The 16,728-nt window shown below is 45.1% G+C and overlaps 1 protein-coding gene and 1 non-coding gene across 4 annotated transcripts; one reads left to right on the top strand and one right to left on the bottom strand.

Moving 5' to 3' along the window:
* Positions 1-184: 184 nt before the first annotated feature.
* TRNAE-CUC lies at positions 185-257 on the top strand. The gene has a single exon. It is a non-coding gene; the product is annotated as a tRNA-Glu (tRNA).
* A 386-nt stretch (positions 258-643) lies between these two features.
* Positions 644-5,212, bottom strand: LOC120650216 (protein PNS1-like). 3 transcript variants are annotated; one of them, XM_039927251.1, is made up of 4 exons: positions 4,956-5,212; positions 2,248-2,931; positions 1,723-2,208; positions 644-1,139 (listed from the first exon to the last, which is right to left on the bottom strand). In XM_039927251.1, the coding sequence occupies exons 1-4, from the start codon at positions 5,058-5,060 to the stop codon at positions 954-956; spliced, it is 1,461 nt and encodes a 486-aa protein (XP_039783185.1). In that variant the 5' UTR covers positions 5,061-5,212; the 3' UTR covers positions 644-953. The 3 variants fall into 3 exon arrangements, with proteins under 3 accessions (XP_039783185.1, XP_039783184.1, XP_039783187.1); XM_039927250.1 differs by having other exon boundaries at positions 1,723-2,931; positions 4,956-5,210; XM_039927253.1 differs by having other exon boundaries at positions 1,723-2,931; positions 4,517-5,190.
* Positions 5,213-16,728: the final 11,516 nt, after the last annotated feature.

The following is a 16,728-nucleotide window of genomic DNA, read 5'->3' as shown; positions in this document are numbered from 1 at the left end:
TTCGCTTTTGGTGTTGTTGCAAAGAAATAAGCAATAGCGCAATAAGTAAATAGGATTTTTTTTTTGCCACGTTAAAAAAGAATATGGGACCCCATCCACGGACAGTTCTATTAACACATTACATGTTCCTTGTGGGGGCACTCAAAAACATTACATATAAGTAATGTTGAGGCATTGCACAAAATCCGTTGTAGTCTAGGTGGTTAGGATACTCGGCTCTCACCCGAGAGACCCGGGTTCAAGTCCCGGCAACGGAAATTTTTGCCTCTATTAATTATTTTTTTTGTTTATATAAAATCTGGGATCTTGATTCTTGACGGGCCGGGCCTGTCCATCGCTTCGGTTTCAGACTCTCAGCACGTCTCCATCCAGACAATGCATCAAGGATAGTTTCCTTTTTCCCTTGTTAAGGATAAAATCAAAGCCGTTTAAGCTTGCTCAGTAATCTAAAGTGCCCCCGACGATATTGATTTGGGAAAGAAAAAGGTTGACCATTACGCAAGCTTCTACCGGCGATAATGCATCTCAGTTGCCAGGTGAAGTGCCAGCGTCATCTAGTACTAAGATCAAACAGCTTTACTGTCACAGCAGCTGCAGCGGTCAGTAGCAGGTTGGGGGGCAACAAGCCAACAACACACCTCCGGAAGAAACTAAAACAATGTATTCTATTCTGGCATTCTGCATGTCTGTTCGCTGTGCTAAATCTCTGTACATCTATTCACTAGTGTCTTCATTTACCTCTATCTTCTAAGCACTTTTTTCAGTTACATCCACTTTCCCAGTAATATCTACAGAATAAGTATGAGCAGAAATCCTATGTCAAGCACACACTACACTACCATCTGCAGCTGCCCTGAACCATCAGCAATTGTCTGCTCTCTGCTGCCTAGGTGGTGCCTAAGACTCTAAGCTCCAGGGATCAGGAAAAAAATTGACTGAAAGAATGGGAGAATCTATGAATCATCAATGTCATCATAAGAATCGACAGCTCTGGGGCGATCACGGTCTGCAGCGAGTGCTTGGAGCTCGTGCAGATGTTCTGGTATCAGCGTGCCAAGCTGAGGGTTCTGTGGGTTCTCTGCATACGCGACATGATAAGCTGCCACACACGCCTGTGGCCACGCGATCATCATCCGGCACTGCCACAGCAACACAAAAAAGAAGAAAAACTCAGAAACAAAAGGTATACAAACAGCAAGCAACATCCACACTGACTAATTCTATGAAAGCAAGTGCAAAAGGAAAACGGTATCTCTTGGAAGATAACGGTATCTCATTTTCATGTAATCCTGAATCCCTCATAGTACAAAAGTCTACAAGAACAAGGTGGACAGGTAGGTGCATTACATTCAACTAAGACAACCTAAGCAATACAAATTCAAAATTTCTAGGAGGTTGCTGGTGACTAATTTATATTTTTCTCATACCAATTATAATCTGCAAGCCTTTGGATGGTATCTACTAAGATCTTCCTAACCTAAGCAATACAAATTCAAAATTTCTAGGAGGTTGCTGGTGACTAATTTATATTTTCTCATACCAATTATAATCTGCAAGCCTTTGGATGGTATCTACTAAGATCTTCCTAATTTTTGGCGTGGAATACAAAATGTTGAAACCAGCAGATACATGCTGCTTTCCAGACAAAGATCATAGCCAATTCAATCAGGTTTCAATAGTGCAGATAAACACAGAAAAAAGAAGTGAGTTTGGGTGCAATACCATGTAATAACCGATTAGGAATGCATAGATGGCTACAGGCAGAGTTAACTTCTTCTGATCTTTATACATGCCGGCTAGTGCCCATGAGCCAGCAATCAGTGAGGCCAATGCACCTGTTGTCACGGAAGAAAGGAAGCAGAATGAACCAGTGAGGTCTGAATCGACAAGATTTGTTATCCCACGGAGAACAAAAAGGGACCAGACATCTCGCGAAGCCACACAGAATGCCTTCCCCCACGCCCCCACATGCACAAAGCCCCAGCGGTTAGCACGTCCCAGCATTTTTTCTGATACAGCAAAGCAGCAGCCCCGTCCTGAGATAATGAACTCATCATTGCCCCTGGTTGCTGTTTTCATTGCTCGAGCCAATCCCCGCACGGCTGAGTTCACCGGGACAGCCATTGCACCCATGCATATGTCCCCAAAGGTCGGTCCGAATATCGTGCCACAAAATACTTCCACAGCACCTCCTGGCATGCGGATCCCATAGACGAGCCGTCCATGTGCTAGTTTTGCCACTGCCACATAGACAATGTAGCGCAATATCTGCATAGTCCATGCCATGCTCACCAGAAGTGCTGCCACATAAGCCATCTGGTAGTTCATGAAGTGCCCTTCTGCAGCGGCAATGCAGCTGATGGCAACTGTCCAGAAGGCCATATAGCCAAACGTTGCAAGAAGGACAAAGATAACAAGGCAAGAAGTGGTAGGCGGCAAGTGTGCTCCAATGACAGAAGCGGAAAGCAGCTCAGAGGCATGCCGAAGACGTGGACCAGTTGCCCAGCAACTGTATAATCCTGCTGCAATGGCGAATGCAACTACAAGTGCTCCAATACCAAGTGCAGCACCATTAGCAACAAGGAGTATGACTACATCGCAAGCGACTGCAAAAACAGGGGCAGCCCAGAGAGAGGTCTTGATGGCTTTTGGAGGGTTTGTGACAGCAAGGATAACCCAGAAGCAGGCAGCAATTGTGGATACTATGACAGAGGATACCAGAGGGATGAAGTTGGAGAAGGGCTTGTAGGCAGGGTTCTGGTGGGAAGAGGCCTGGACGCCTAGGAAGACTGTAAGGGCAATGAAAGCAAGTAGATGTAGGATGAACAACACTTTTGTCACACTGCCAGTGAAACCACTGCAGCAACCACGACTATCTGGGACCTCAATGTTGCCAAATGGGGAATAAATTTGCTCTTCGATTTCAGCCACCTGAGGAAGTAATATTTGGAAATGTTAGAAAAAGTGAACTCAATTCGAACCAAAAGAAGAAAATTCATCACCAGGAAATGTGCTCTTTCATTATTATTTTTACAAGCGTAGCAGGTATAGTGATACAAGTCTGTGTGTCCTTCAAACAACTAAGCAAACTCTTATCTGATCACCAGTTGTTACTTTATGTTCAATTCCATTCATATAAGAGTTCTGTTATTATCTTTTGATTCTGCTTAAAGCTATGATTAAATTTAAATTTTGGGTGTGAACTATGAAGCAGAAAACCCATGCCTCAAGCAATGCCTTGTCATTTGTCAATATCCACAAGGTAAAGTATTCAAGTATGCATTGCACATTTTTGAAAAATGAAAAAGAGTATGTCACAGATGTTTTATGGTAACTAATGCAGGGCATAAGATAATTCAGTAAATCATATCTAGGGGTGTAAATTGGTGACCCTTAGGTGCACCTCCAACCCTCTTTAGTTCAAGTATTTTTGCTAATTTTTCAAATTGAGATCCCATTTTGGAGAAGTAGCACAAAATTTTGAACTAAAGAGGGTTGGAGGTGCACCTAAGGGTTACCAATTTGCACCCCTAATCATATCTGATTAATATAAATAAGCACATTGCAGTGAGTCAGAATTAGTTTTATTGTGTAATTGATGACAGCAAATTAACTAATTTCGCTTAAAAGAAAAAAATGTGATCGGTTTACCAGCTTCGCACCCATGAATAGACTAGCACAACATCTAATATCAAGGGAAAACGCATTCATTCCATCAATGTAATGTCAATTGTAACCGTACTCACAAAAGATTTTCCCTCAGATTTTTCTAGATGAAGATAGTTTCCCTCAGAAGTCAGAATATAATAAAAACAAGATTATTTGAGAAGCATAATTAAGTAAGCACAAATTGCTTAAATCCTTCCAGACTCAACACAATTACATGAGAACCAAAATCTAAACTGCTGAGATGCTATTTTTACTTCACCGTAGCTGCCACAAGTGTTTTTTTCTCTCGATTGCATTAAGTATAAGAAACACAAAGGTACAACACACGCAATGACCCAAAGCACCCTCACAAAAACTAAACTAGAACATAAGAACAAGCACACCTGTCACTCAGAACACAACATGACCCGTCCTGAAACAAACAACCTGCTGATCACCTAGCAGCGGCCTCTAAATAAGTAAGGCCCCTAACACCTGCAGTTTCTACATACAGTTTAGTCATTTAGGCTGCAATTTGAAGGTAAATTAGCCTGAACTAGCCATTGCATCTTATGACCACAAGCAATTCTAACACAGTAACAACCCATACACCCACAATAATTTGGAAATAGTGACGAAGGAAGATTAACCAGTAACAAGACATCATCAGGTAAAGAACATAAGGATAATAACAACCATCATCAGCATGAGATTTTTTGATGTGGTAAAATAAATTACTGCATTACTACAACAGATTTTTCAAGGAGATTTATTTAAGTTGCCTCGAGGCGTGTGTTTCTTTACACCTTTTTTTTCTTAATACGTATATTGATACGCAGCTCTCCTGCGTGTTCAAGAAAAAAATTACCTCGAGGCCTCCCATGCTTTCAGAATCGCACTACTACCAGGTGATTATACACCCCACCACTGGGTTCAATTTCTCGGAAGGACGCCAAATTGCTAACGGTCCCTGCATTTCCGTACAAACTGTGAAAACTGAAAACTAATCTTAGCAGATGATTCGATTCATCAAATTCTGAACACGTGCAAACCCAGAGTCTCCGTGGTCCAGGCAAAGCAAAGCAAACCAATGCCCACCGACACGCATCGTCGCACTCCCAAACAGGCCGCCCGGCCCCAACCACTTCACCGCGTCAGTTTTGATTTCACTTCAGCGCCAGTTTCAGGCTTTCAGCTTCAATTTCGGCGTGAGTTCGGAAACAGAAATCACACGAGCGCGCAAGCCCCCCACGCAGGCAGAGGGAGAAGAGAAGAGAAGGGGAGGGGAGGGCGCGCGCGTCCGTCACCTGGTACGGGCTCGCCGCCGGCGTCGTCGCGGCCGTCGACGCCCCGGCAATGCCGCCGCCGCCGCCTGGGAAAGCCGCCGTGATCTCGCCGCCGTGCCTCGCCATCCGCTTCCCCCACGCACGCGCCCTCTCTCTGTGTGCGCCTCCCTCTCTAGACTCCCGTGGCTTCGCTTTAATCTAGTGGTCTCGTCTCATCTCCTCCGCCTCATCTGCCTTTCGCTTTCGCGGCGGTCGTGGCTTTCCGCTTGCTTCGCCTGCTCGGCTTCGTCTCTGTCCGACGGATATAGCTGGGGCCGGATTCAGATTCAGCGACTTGCTGAAGGCAAGTCACCGAGCTGTAGCAGTAACGTGCCCCTCTCTTAGAGCCGTCCATCCCATGGTCAACGTCCAGATCTGTGTGAACAGTAACTATGCTACAGTATACAACATTACCCGTTCAGCAGCGAATGCTACAGTGTTTTAGCGTGAGTTTCATTGTGGCTTGCAAGAAGGCAAGTCACTGAATCCGCCTCCGCTGGGGCCGGGTCGCCGGGAACGGGAGGAGGACGAAGTGGGGTTCGTGGGTGGGGTGCCGGCACCGCCCGGTAGGGGGTCGATTCTCTCCTCTCCGCTGGGCTGCTTCGAGCTCGCAGCTTCACAAATCACACGCACCACGCAGGCGGCAGGCGAACGGCTGAGGAGGTGAGCGTACTTTTGGTATTGTGGTGGGGTGGCTGTAACGGTGACGGGGCAGGAGCCGTGGAGTTCGTGAGTTCGTGGGCCTGGGTCTTGGTTGAGGCCGTTGCACCAGTTACACGTCAGTGCGCCGGGAATCCAAGTGTACAACTCCATGTGCTCTTTTCCACATGGAAATGAATTCTTTCACTTTGTCCGCTGCATCCAGCCAACAATATTTTTTTCTCACACCAAATCAGCACCAGCCAGCAGCCACCAGCTAGCCAGCAGCAGAGTTTTTTTTACCGACCGGTCTGACAAAACCGCCGCCCTCCGGTTTCGGTAAACCAGACCAGTTTGACCGGTTACCGAAAAAAACCGGCCAAATTCAAATTTCAAACAAAAACGGCAGTTCAACCGGTTTCCACCGGTTAGCCGACCGGTTTGACCGGTTTATCTGTCCGATTTGAGTGGTAACCGGTCGGTTTGAGTGGTAACCGGTCAAATTCAAATTTTTTTTCTTTTTTAGTTTAAATTCAAATGCCCGCAAATTATACTAACTAAATGTTTGTATAACATGTTTTAGTCTAAATGAACCCTCCAACCCTCTTTATTTTTACATTAATACAATGTATAACATGTTTTACATTGTATTTGAATACTTTTGTATGCACGCTTTTTTTCTTTAACTTTAAATGCTCGCAAAGTATAGTAAATGAACGAATATTTGAAAAAATTTGACACCATTAGATTCGTCGCAACTTGAAGTATTTTTAGGAATTTTTTATTTTTTTAAATTCAAATTTGAATTCTGAATTTGGGCCGGTTTGAAACCGGCCGGAACCGGAACCGGACCGGTTTGACCGGTAACCGCGGTATCCGGACCGGTCTGGTCGGGATTTAAAACCCTGACCAGCAGTACTTTTCTCTCACAATAAATTAGCACCAGCCACAGCACAGCGAACAGAGTGTTTGTTTGGCGATGGTGGAGTATTTTTTTTTCCTCCGGAGATGCAGCTACAACTTTTTTTATAATTTTATAAATGGTAAATTAGTAATGATTGCAGTATCTCTTAACATCATTTCCTTTGTCACGGAGCACCTCTACTTATAAAGGATAATATAGTCTAACTTCTTGGGGAAAATATCTTTAGCATATACCCTTCAAAGGCTCAAAGCAAGACCAAAAGCTTGAAGGCATGAACTCATGGGGTCAGCCAGCCAAATGGCCTATATCCAACCATTTCATTTTTCAAGCCACTTAGCCAAACTTTTTTTTCTCGAAAAGAACAGCAAGAAATATGCCATAATTTTTATTGGAAGAAAGGAGGTTAAAAAATACAAACAACTCTACCCCCACCCCCCCCCCCCCGGGGGGGGGCACCCACGCAACTGAAGTCAGCCACGCGGCTTACTCGTGTTCTTTTATCTTTCTTTAGTGAAGGCAAGAACTCTTGCGGTGTTTGACATAAATCATGTCACACTAAGTCGCACATGTACAATATTGTGCATCAATTTTTGTAGAAGACGTACATGTACCTTTTTAAAAAAAAATAAAGCACTTGGTGTACTCTCTCTCACACACAGTCTCTCTCACTGTGTGTGTGTGGTGGTGGTGGGGGTGGGGTGGGGATATGAAACAGATGCAGGTATAACCCCTCCCTCAAAGCAGCATGTAGATTGTTCATTATTATGCTAACCCTTCTTCCCTTCTTCGAGAATGTAGGACTGTATTTCGTGATCCTGCCTAAACTGGACTGATTTATACAAAGTTTATGCAAAATTCATGTGCTCCAATGGAGGCAAAAAAAAACCTGTATACCTTTATATGATCTAACAAACAAACAATTGCTGGAGGAATTAATACGAAGATACCAGCCACGGGGAAGAAAAACTATGGATCCCAATGATTAGAGAGTCACCTTTTTTTCCAATGGTAGTGCCCCTGAATTGGGATAGGGATGGATATAGGCAGGCCAACTAGCACGAAACGCATGGAATCCACAGCAGAACAAAAAGGAGGTTCCTTTTCTTTTGTTGGAAAAAAAAAAGAAACAGAAGAGGTGGAAATCCTCATCGAGGGACAAAAAAAGCAAGCAGCACATGTTGGGGGGGGGGGGGGGGGGGGGGGGGACTCGAGAAATCAGAAGCAAAAGAAAAAAAAAGGCTAAAAGGTAAAATGAGTGGATGGGCCTGCTTGCCAACTTTGCAGGGCTTTTCTAAAGAAGAAGGGGGTCATGGCAGGATGGTGCGGTTATTTCTTTTTTATATTTAAAAAAAATTAAAATTTCAAAAATATATGTCTGTTTTGTAAAATTTTAAAAATATACCCCGGTCGCCCTATGGAGGGCGATAGGACTCAAATGTAATTTTTTTCTTTTTCAAATTTGCAACAAAGTCCCTGGAGGGAAAAAAAGAGGGGGCCTGTCGCCCCCCCAACGGGCGACAGGACCCTGTCGCCCACCCCAGGGGCGACCGACTAGTGGGCCCAGCCTACAGGCGCCAGGGGGCCTGTCCCCCCCCCCCCCCCCCGAGCGACCGGGTCAGCCCTCCCTATATAAGGCCTCCCCCTCATTCCCTCCTCATTTGACCTCAAAAAATCCACCAAAAATCCAGAAAAAAGAGAGGGGTGAGGAGAAGGGAAGCGGCGAAGCTCTGCCGAATTCCGCACTTGTGATCTACCGGTAACTTCCGTATAAATTCGTTGATATTGTATAATAATTTAATTTAATTAGCAGATTAGCTGAATTAGATTTGGTGCTTTTGAACACTGGTTTAATATTACAATTTGAGTACTATTACTGACTTTTTCAAATAAAATAATTATACATTAGAATAGAATTATGACAGTACCTTATTGATATTGCAGTATAAGAGAATAGAATTATGACAGTACCTATATTTTCACGCATCGATTTGGTATACGATATGTGCATTGCTTAAATCATTGTTTGTTATTTGGTGCACCACACTATAGCGCCAATGTCTTCGTCAGGATCAACCTACATTCCGTGGAGTAAGTATAAAGCCACCGTACCCGAAGGAATTGATGTGCCAATGTGCTTCTGCGGTTCGTTATGCAAGTTCATGCAATCTGAGGTTTTAGGAGATGACTACGACATGAGGTTCTTTATGTGTGAGAACTACGAATATGATCCACCTAAGCGATACAGCAAAGACCGGGCCAAGGTAGCAGGAGAACATACGCTATTTTTCTCTGTGACCTAACATTGAGTTATGATTCTAACTTGTGTTGGACAAAGTCTCCTCCGCCTCTTTGTGATTTTATGCAGTGGTTCGACACCGTGCAGTCGCAGCAGGCAAAGGACATTGTGGAACAAAAAGCAAGGTGGGCTGCAGAATGTTGGCGCCGAATGAAGCACGAGGAACAGCAAGAGGAGAAGCGCAAGAAGAGATCCGCAAGAGGATGGAGGAGGTGGATCGTAAGGCGGCGGCCGAACGTGAAGCTGACAAGAAGAGAAAGCGAGAGAGGGCACGCCGTGCGAAGGAAGCCGGGCCCGAAGCAATTAGGAAGGGCAAATATCCTAGGTGCACTCAGTAGAGTAGTACCATGTAATCCCGGCATTTTACATTCCATAAGGCATGGTAGGTTTAGATGCAATAAGAAATTATCTTATCGCGTGCACATGCCACTGCAATTAGTTGTTTATGTTTTAAGTTGAGAGCTTAACTCTGTGTGTTGTAGCCTTTACCATTAATTTGCAGTTGTAGCCGGGAGTCTATGAAATCTTTGAACTTGTCCTTAATATTTTCGGAGCTTTTCATGTCACTAGAATACTAAAACACACACATTTTATTAATATAACGATAAGAATTAAGAGCTAATAAATACATCGGGGTCTGCTGCTAAAAAGCACACATTTTCATGTCACTAGAATACTAAAAAGCATCCGGAGACCTCACCCGCCGACGATGATGACGACTACACGCTCGAATAGCTCAAAATAGGAATCATAGTGTATCTAGCTGTGAGTACGAGATCACAGGTTGCCACTGCTCAGCACGGCGATCACGGGTTTCCCAAATGTCGCATTCTTTGCCCAGACATACGTGACAAAAGACGACAACCCAATAGCAGTGCTCTTCCACCATTTCAAATAGATGTGACAAGACGGCAACCACACCAGTTCACCTTCAAAGCAGTCTCTCTGGCGAGGACGACGGACCTGTCATTCTACAGCGAAGGTCTGTGGTGTGTAGTGGGGAAGGCGGCATCTAGGCGCGATCGACCGAGCGGTAGCAATGCAGTGCTGTGAGTCTGCATGCACAGAGATGCATCGAGTAGTCATTTCGATAATCGAATCTAGCATTTTCAGTGTTAGGTCAGCTAGCCTCTTCACTGTGTTGTCATGTAGGTTTTTTAGGTGCATTTACACTCCACACTCCGGGTATCAGACCTTTGTGCGCCTATAAATACTCCCAAGTTTGTGAACTCCCAGCACAACTCAAACACCAAACCTCATTGTATACCCAATGTCTGGAGGTGGGTCTAGCGGGAAAAATTACTATGGTTTTGGGAAAGGAAAAGGGGGAAGAAAGGGAGACCCCATAATATGGGAGGGGCCTCTTGGACTTGATTTCTTTCCGGAACCAGTGTTTGAGTTTCCGCCACAGCACAAAAGTGAATTTACCAATGAAACTCCTCTTCGATAATACGATAACCGTAGAGAACCGTGGCCAAAATACAGACATGGTGCGGACTGCTTAGTGCAGATGTGCACCGACGGGATGGATGGCGGTCTGCGTTTCTTTAAATGTCCACACGTATGGGTAATACTCGGTTGTTTCATTTCTTTATCTTCAATGAGATACCTTACATGAAATTTGTTTTGCAGTCTTCCGATGCTATAGAAAACTGTGGTTTTACTAGGTGGGTAGATCCTGCACCAATTGATTCTGTTCAGGAGTTCATCGAGTACCTCCAGATAAAGATCTTTGATCTGGAATGCAAGGTGAACCATTATGAGGAAGTGAGCGAGGGTAACAAAGACGACAAAGTTGATGATACCAGCAATGCAGCCGGTTCACAGGATGAACCATGCACTATTCCTTACTGCAACTGCCCTTGTCACAAGAAGAAGGGCCCTGCGCCTCCGGCACCACCGCCTGCACCACCTGCAATGGGTGGATACTGCGGAGAAGGCTCAACGCAGTTTGCTACGTGGGGGTACGGCTACTAGGACTACCCTAGTGCTAGTGACATGCTGCATCGTTATGTTTGTTCTGTTTTTTTTTTAAATTACCTAAGGCATGTTAGGTTAGTCCGGAATCTGTTTACCGTAGTTTGTAACGGGTTCTGACATGCCACTGCATGTGTGATGTGTTTTTCATTATCGTTGTATTATAATGTAAAATTTGGTGGTTCACATTACGTAATGCATTTCTTAGTTCTTATTTCTTATCGTTATATTTATTACATGTCTGCTTTTTAGTATTCTAGTGACATGAAAAGCTCCGACGCCATAGGGGTGGTTAGATATATCTAATGTTTGTATCTCTGATGTTTATTTGTAATGAGATAGCTGTGGACCGCTTATTTATATACTTCAACGTTCGTCACTGATCACTCTCGTATTTTCCATTACATACGAGAGTTACCTTAATGAGAGTTACTGTTTCATAAATATGGATTCGAAATGACGGACGGGATTAGAACTCAATGAGAGTTACCTTGATGTGCATCTCATACACCTCTGGCCGCATCCATATCTTACAAGAACTTTGTAAGAATCCAATGATATTAGGATGATTTGCTAGTTCACATACTCTCATGTATATCTTCCGACGTTCTAGCAGGTGTCCATTTACATCTTGCGTCGTAATACCTCGAAATAATGTGAAATCTTTAAACTCTACTACTTTGGACAACACCATCTCTATCGTACCATCTGCTAACGGATCCAACTTCTTACTGATAACAAGATGGGTCATGATATCAAATATTATACTAGATTTTTCTTCGGTCCATGAAAATCCTCCACAATTTGAGGCAGTCATTGCCTTATGCTGCAATATCAATAAGGCACTTTCATAATTCTATTCTAATTCATAATTAATTTAAAAAAAAGTCTGTAATAGTACTGAAATTGTAATACTAAACGAGTGTTCTAAAGCACCAAATCTAATTCAGCTAATTCACTAATTAAATTAAATTGTTATACAATATCAATGGATTCATACGGAAGTTACCTGTAGATCAGGAGTACGCAATTCGGCAGAGCTTCGCCGCTTTTCTTCTCCTCACCCCTCTCTTTTTTCCTGAATTTCTAGGCTCAAATGACAAAGGGAATGGCGGTGAATGGCGGCCAGGGCTTAAATAGGGGGAAGGGCCCCTGTCGCCCCTGGGGTGGGCGACAGGGTCCTGTCGCCCGTTGGGGGGACGACAGGCCCCCTCTTTTTTTTTTCTTCAGGGACTTTGTTGCAAATTTGAAGAAGAAAAAAATTACATTTGAGCCCTGTCGCCCCCATAGGACGACCGGGGTATATTTTTGAAATTTTCCAAAACAGACAGATATTTTTGAAATTTTAATTTTTTTTAAATATAAAAAAGAAAAAACCGCCAGGATGGTTGGGTGGTGGTGGGTAAGCAAGCAAATCCATGGAGAATAGTCAAAGTCCAAGGGCCCATTATAACAGAGAGCCGAATGTGACCAAGCCACTCCATCCATTTTTTTAAGATAAAGGGATATCCCGGCCTTGAACACTCTCAAAAAAGAGTGTCTACAGTCAAAAGAGGGATAGACTCTTGAGTTACAAGAGTTTTTAGACTCTAAACCTCAAGTGGGGGCTTTCACGAAAACAAAAATCAAAAGAACAAAAAAAGAAAGCTAGAAGACTAAGCTTCAATCTTCTTCTTGTTCTTGCTCTTCAACCTTGCAATGTCTTTCCACAGCACCAATCCATCACATCACTGTCTACTTAGAAACTTGATGTCCAGATCATCTGTACTCGTCATATCTCTTTATGTAAACCTCTACCTTTGGGAACTCCGAAAGCGACGCCTCCAATGAGGAAGCGACGCCGAAGGCGCCATCGTCGCTATTTTTTGGTTTTCACCAGGAGCCCGATCGACAAAGAGACGGGAGGTAAAATGATGACTCCCTCAAGAAGGAAACGACGCCAAGAAGAAGCAAGGCTTTCGCCTATGGGCGTCGTCGTCGTCAGCACCGGCACAATGCCAAACAAGGCTTTCGCCTAAGATCCTCCCGCTCCTCAACCAACAAGAAGGTTGTCGCCGCCAAGAGACAATGGTCCTCTGGTTGGAGCTTAGTCCAATAGACGCCGGTTGCACGCACTCAATCACTGCCGCGTGCCGTCGGAGTCGCGGGTCGCTACCGCCAACAACGATGCGCAAGGGAGGACCCCGCCCACCGCCGCCAAACCTCAACGGCCCGAGCCGCCGCCGGCCGCCGAGCCCCCGTCACGGGGAACGTGCCAGGCTGCCGGCCGTCGGACACTCGCCACGGGGAGAGGCTAGACCAGAGTGGCGCACCCACCAGAGCACTCAAGCCGACGGTCCACCTCCCATGGCCGAAAAGCGCATCCCTTTGCCGGAGGCCGGCCCACCGCCGCTCCCACGAAATAGCCGCGAGGGCCCTGACCACGGGCGGGCAGATCTGCCGTCCCACCCACTGGCCTGGCCTCCGCCACCAAGAAGCCTCCCCACGGAATGCCCTCCGCGCGGACTAGCCGCAGGTGGGTGGAGGACGCCGCCGCCGACGATCCGACCTGGGGCCTCCACCAGATGCAAGCAGGGAGAGGAGGTCGAGGTCGAGCTCGCGAGGAAGATGAAAAGACCCTGCCGCTGCCATCCTAGCCTCGGCGCGGACTTCCGGCCGTGAGCTCTGACAGCGGCGAGGAGGGTACGGAGGAGGGGCGAGAGCCTGTGGCGGCGGCGCAGGCTCCGCCTGTGCCGCGCCGAGAAGGGCGCCGCGGGGGAGACGAAGCGTTGGGCTGTTGCGGTGGTAACTCCATCCATGTTGTTGGCAAATCTCTATTTCTCTATTCTTTTATTTTTACTTAAGAAGAGCTAGTTAAATGAAATGCCTGTGCAGATGCTACAGGTATAAAACTCCATATCCTAATAAAACATCTGATTTTCTAATTAAATGAAGGAAACACCTTATGGTCATCGCTGTTCCTAATTAAATATAGTTGGTGAAGCAAGTGTGGTAATTCTTTGCACAGAATAATTACCCACTAGATGTCTCCTTCCTAAATTAAATGTTGTTTTAGCATTAAAATTTTGTTCAGCTTGTTTTAGCTTATAATAAGACCCATCTAATTAAAACAATACCAAGTATCAAGAAAATATTATATATGAAAACAAATAGAGCAAATCAAATGCTTATTAGATATGCATTCATTGAGGATCCAAATAAATAAATAAATAAATAATAGCGTGGTTTTCAATCATAATTGCTAGAAGTAATTAAAAGGTCATTTTTATAGGATGAGTAATGCGTCCAAAATTTTATAAAACAACACTTATTTTGAGACGGAGCCATGGAGGGAGTGCATGAGCAAAGAAGAGAGGGAGGATGTTGAAGAAAATAAAAGAAAAGAGTAGGAAGGAGAGAGAAGCGAGAGGAAGAGGAATCAACCTGAGCCTCTGTATGCCTCCGGTAATAAAGAAGCAAGGACCATTCGAAGATTGGGAACGTATTAGATGCAAACTAATATTTTTGTGCAAACTATAAAAACTTCAATCTGGATCATCGGATCCATATTAAAGGGCACGAGAGATTGAGTAATTTTACAATCTGGACCCGTCCTTGGATTGAGTAATCACACTTTTGCAAATTCTCTCCCACCCTCTGCGTCTCTCTCTTTGGATGTTGATCCGATGGCTAAGATTGAAATTTTTATAATTTACACGAAAAAATTGGTTTGCACCTAATATGTTTCTTTGAAAATTTTCCATTGTGGTTGATGGCCAGTGGACACTCGGGTGCGAGCTGGAGAGCCGGACCACTCGCTGGTCGCCGTGAAACACATCACTACTGTGTTTCACGGCGACCACTACATACGAAATACAGCAGTAGATGGATTCTGGATCTGCCTCAGACCAGAAAGGCAGAAACAATCAACACGATCGTGACACACACCACCAGCCAGGCCAGAACGAAGAAAAAGGCGGGCCACGGCCCCCAGGCCCAGAAAGCAGGCGTTGAGCTGCGCAAGCGACGAGGACGATAAGGCCAAGAGCCCAGTGCCCTCACTTGTGTGCTGGCCCAATCGTGTTCCTAGATCCGGCAGCCGCACGGCCATGCCATCATTTTCAGTGCATGCGCTCACCCCCACAGTGGCACAGTCCAGTGTCTGTCAGATGAAACAACCAGATCACTCCCAGTGAGGGCGAGAGATTTTTTCTCAGAGACGACATAACAGTCCAAGGATTTTCAGTGGCTGTGTTTAGTTCCAAAAAAAACTCCCCCCATTTCAAACTTTCCATCACATCGACATCACATCAAAACATTAAATATAGCAAATGACGCATGCATGGAACATTAAATGTAGGTAAATAAAAAAACTAATTGCATAGTTTTGATGTACACAACGAGACGAATCTTTTGAGCCTAGTTAGATCATGGTAAGACAACAATTACCACAAACAAACGAAAAGTGCTACAATATACTATAGTGTTCGATGTGACTTTTCGCATCCCCTTTTCCCTTCATCTAAACACAGCCAGTATTCTTATCCTGCTCTTCTCTGAAGCCTGAATCCTGTCTGCCATATGAAGCAAAAGGGCTTGCTGCCTTGCTCGTCAGCTCACGTGAACCAGCCTGCCTTTTTCGTATGCGTACAATGCGTGGCCGTACGGCAGATCCGATCACCAAACAATTGCAGTGGTAAACTAGTAGTTTCTTTCCGTAAAGCATCTTTCTCCGTTGGATTCTCATCCAGGTCCATCACCAACTTCCAGAGAAGAACTTAAGTCATCTCCACCGTGCCATCTGATGGCCAATTAAGCTTAATCGGCGATGTGTTAATCTGACCATGTTCTGGTGACCAAAGCAGGCCACGCTTACCGCCTTTCCACTATGATGCCAGAAGCATCATGCATGAGGTCGCAGTAAAAGAAAAATGGAGCAGGTCTTCAGATCAGCTGACTAGTACCGATGCCATTACGCCAAACTACCAACTGAAGCGATGATGATGATGTTTGCGTTGGCAAAGCAAACGAGAAATGGTCGAGTTCATCTTGCAAAACCTGCGATGATTTGCTCGCACCGGCATGAGCTAGTCGTTGCCGACAGCAGCAGCATGCACTCGGTTACTGCCTACTGACAAAAGCTCGGGAGCTTTCTCGCACGGACGCACTGGATCGCGCCCGACCACGGCACCCGGCCCCGCGGATCGATGCGAGTGCGCGGCTAGTGGCCGGAGCTTAAGCTTAATCGGCGGCCGCGCTGATGAGCTGAACCGATCAGTGCCTTGCACTTGCAGTTTTAAAAGGCATGCGATTAGGTATGTCGTGAGTCTGACGGTTGTGATCAGAAGGCGCACGCTGCGTCGCTGCGACACGCATGTGGCGAGGGCCGGATCAGTCAGTGGGCTTGCTGATTCGGGTTCAGAGATTCTGATGCGTTCCTTGGCATTTTCGGTGCATCCCTTAAGAGCTTGTGATACTGTCTGTGTAGCGCCGCTAGGAGAATTGAGATACCCTCTTAACGGCATAAAAATCAGCATTCAGTTGCAGTGGATCCTCAGTAGATTAGGGCCCGTGTTTTGACGAACGAATATCACAGAGAAAACAGTTTTTGATTCATGTAAGAATCCAGATAAAATAAACGCACCTTTCGAAATGATGTGCCAAATTCCTTTTGAATCACAATTTTGCACTTGGCTTCTCATGTTGGGACAGCTCTAATGGAAAACATCCTTTACATGTCGGGAGTCGGGACCATCCATCCATGTCTCATCTTCAATTAGAGCAGGAATGCAGGACTGAAGATGAAAATGCAATACATGAGTCAGTTATTCAGTTTTGAAGTGTACAGTACTGTACCAAAATCAAAGCATTGTACTGTTGTTGCCAGAGCAAGAATGTTTCTGGCAGGAATTCAATGCAGTTTGCCTGCAACGGTCAAA

This window comes from Panicum virgatum, chromosome 9K (genome assembly GCF_016808335.1).
Source record: "Panicum virgatum strain AP13 chromosome 9K, P.virgatum_v5, whole genome shotgun sequence".
NCBI lineage: Eukaryota > Viridiplantae > Streptophyta > Magnoliopsida > Poales > Poaceae > Panicum > Panicum virgatum.
This window is presented reverse-complemented; position numbering and strand designations above follow the sequence as displayed.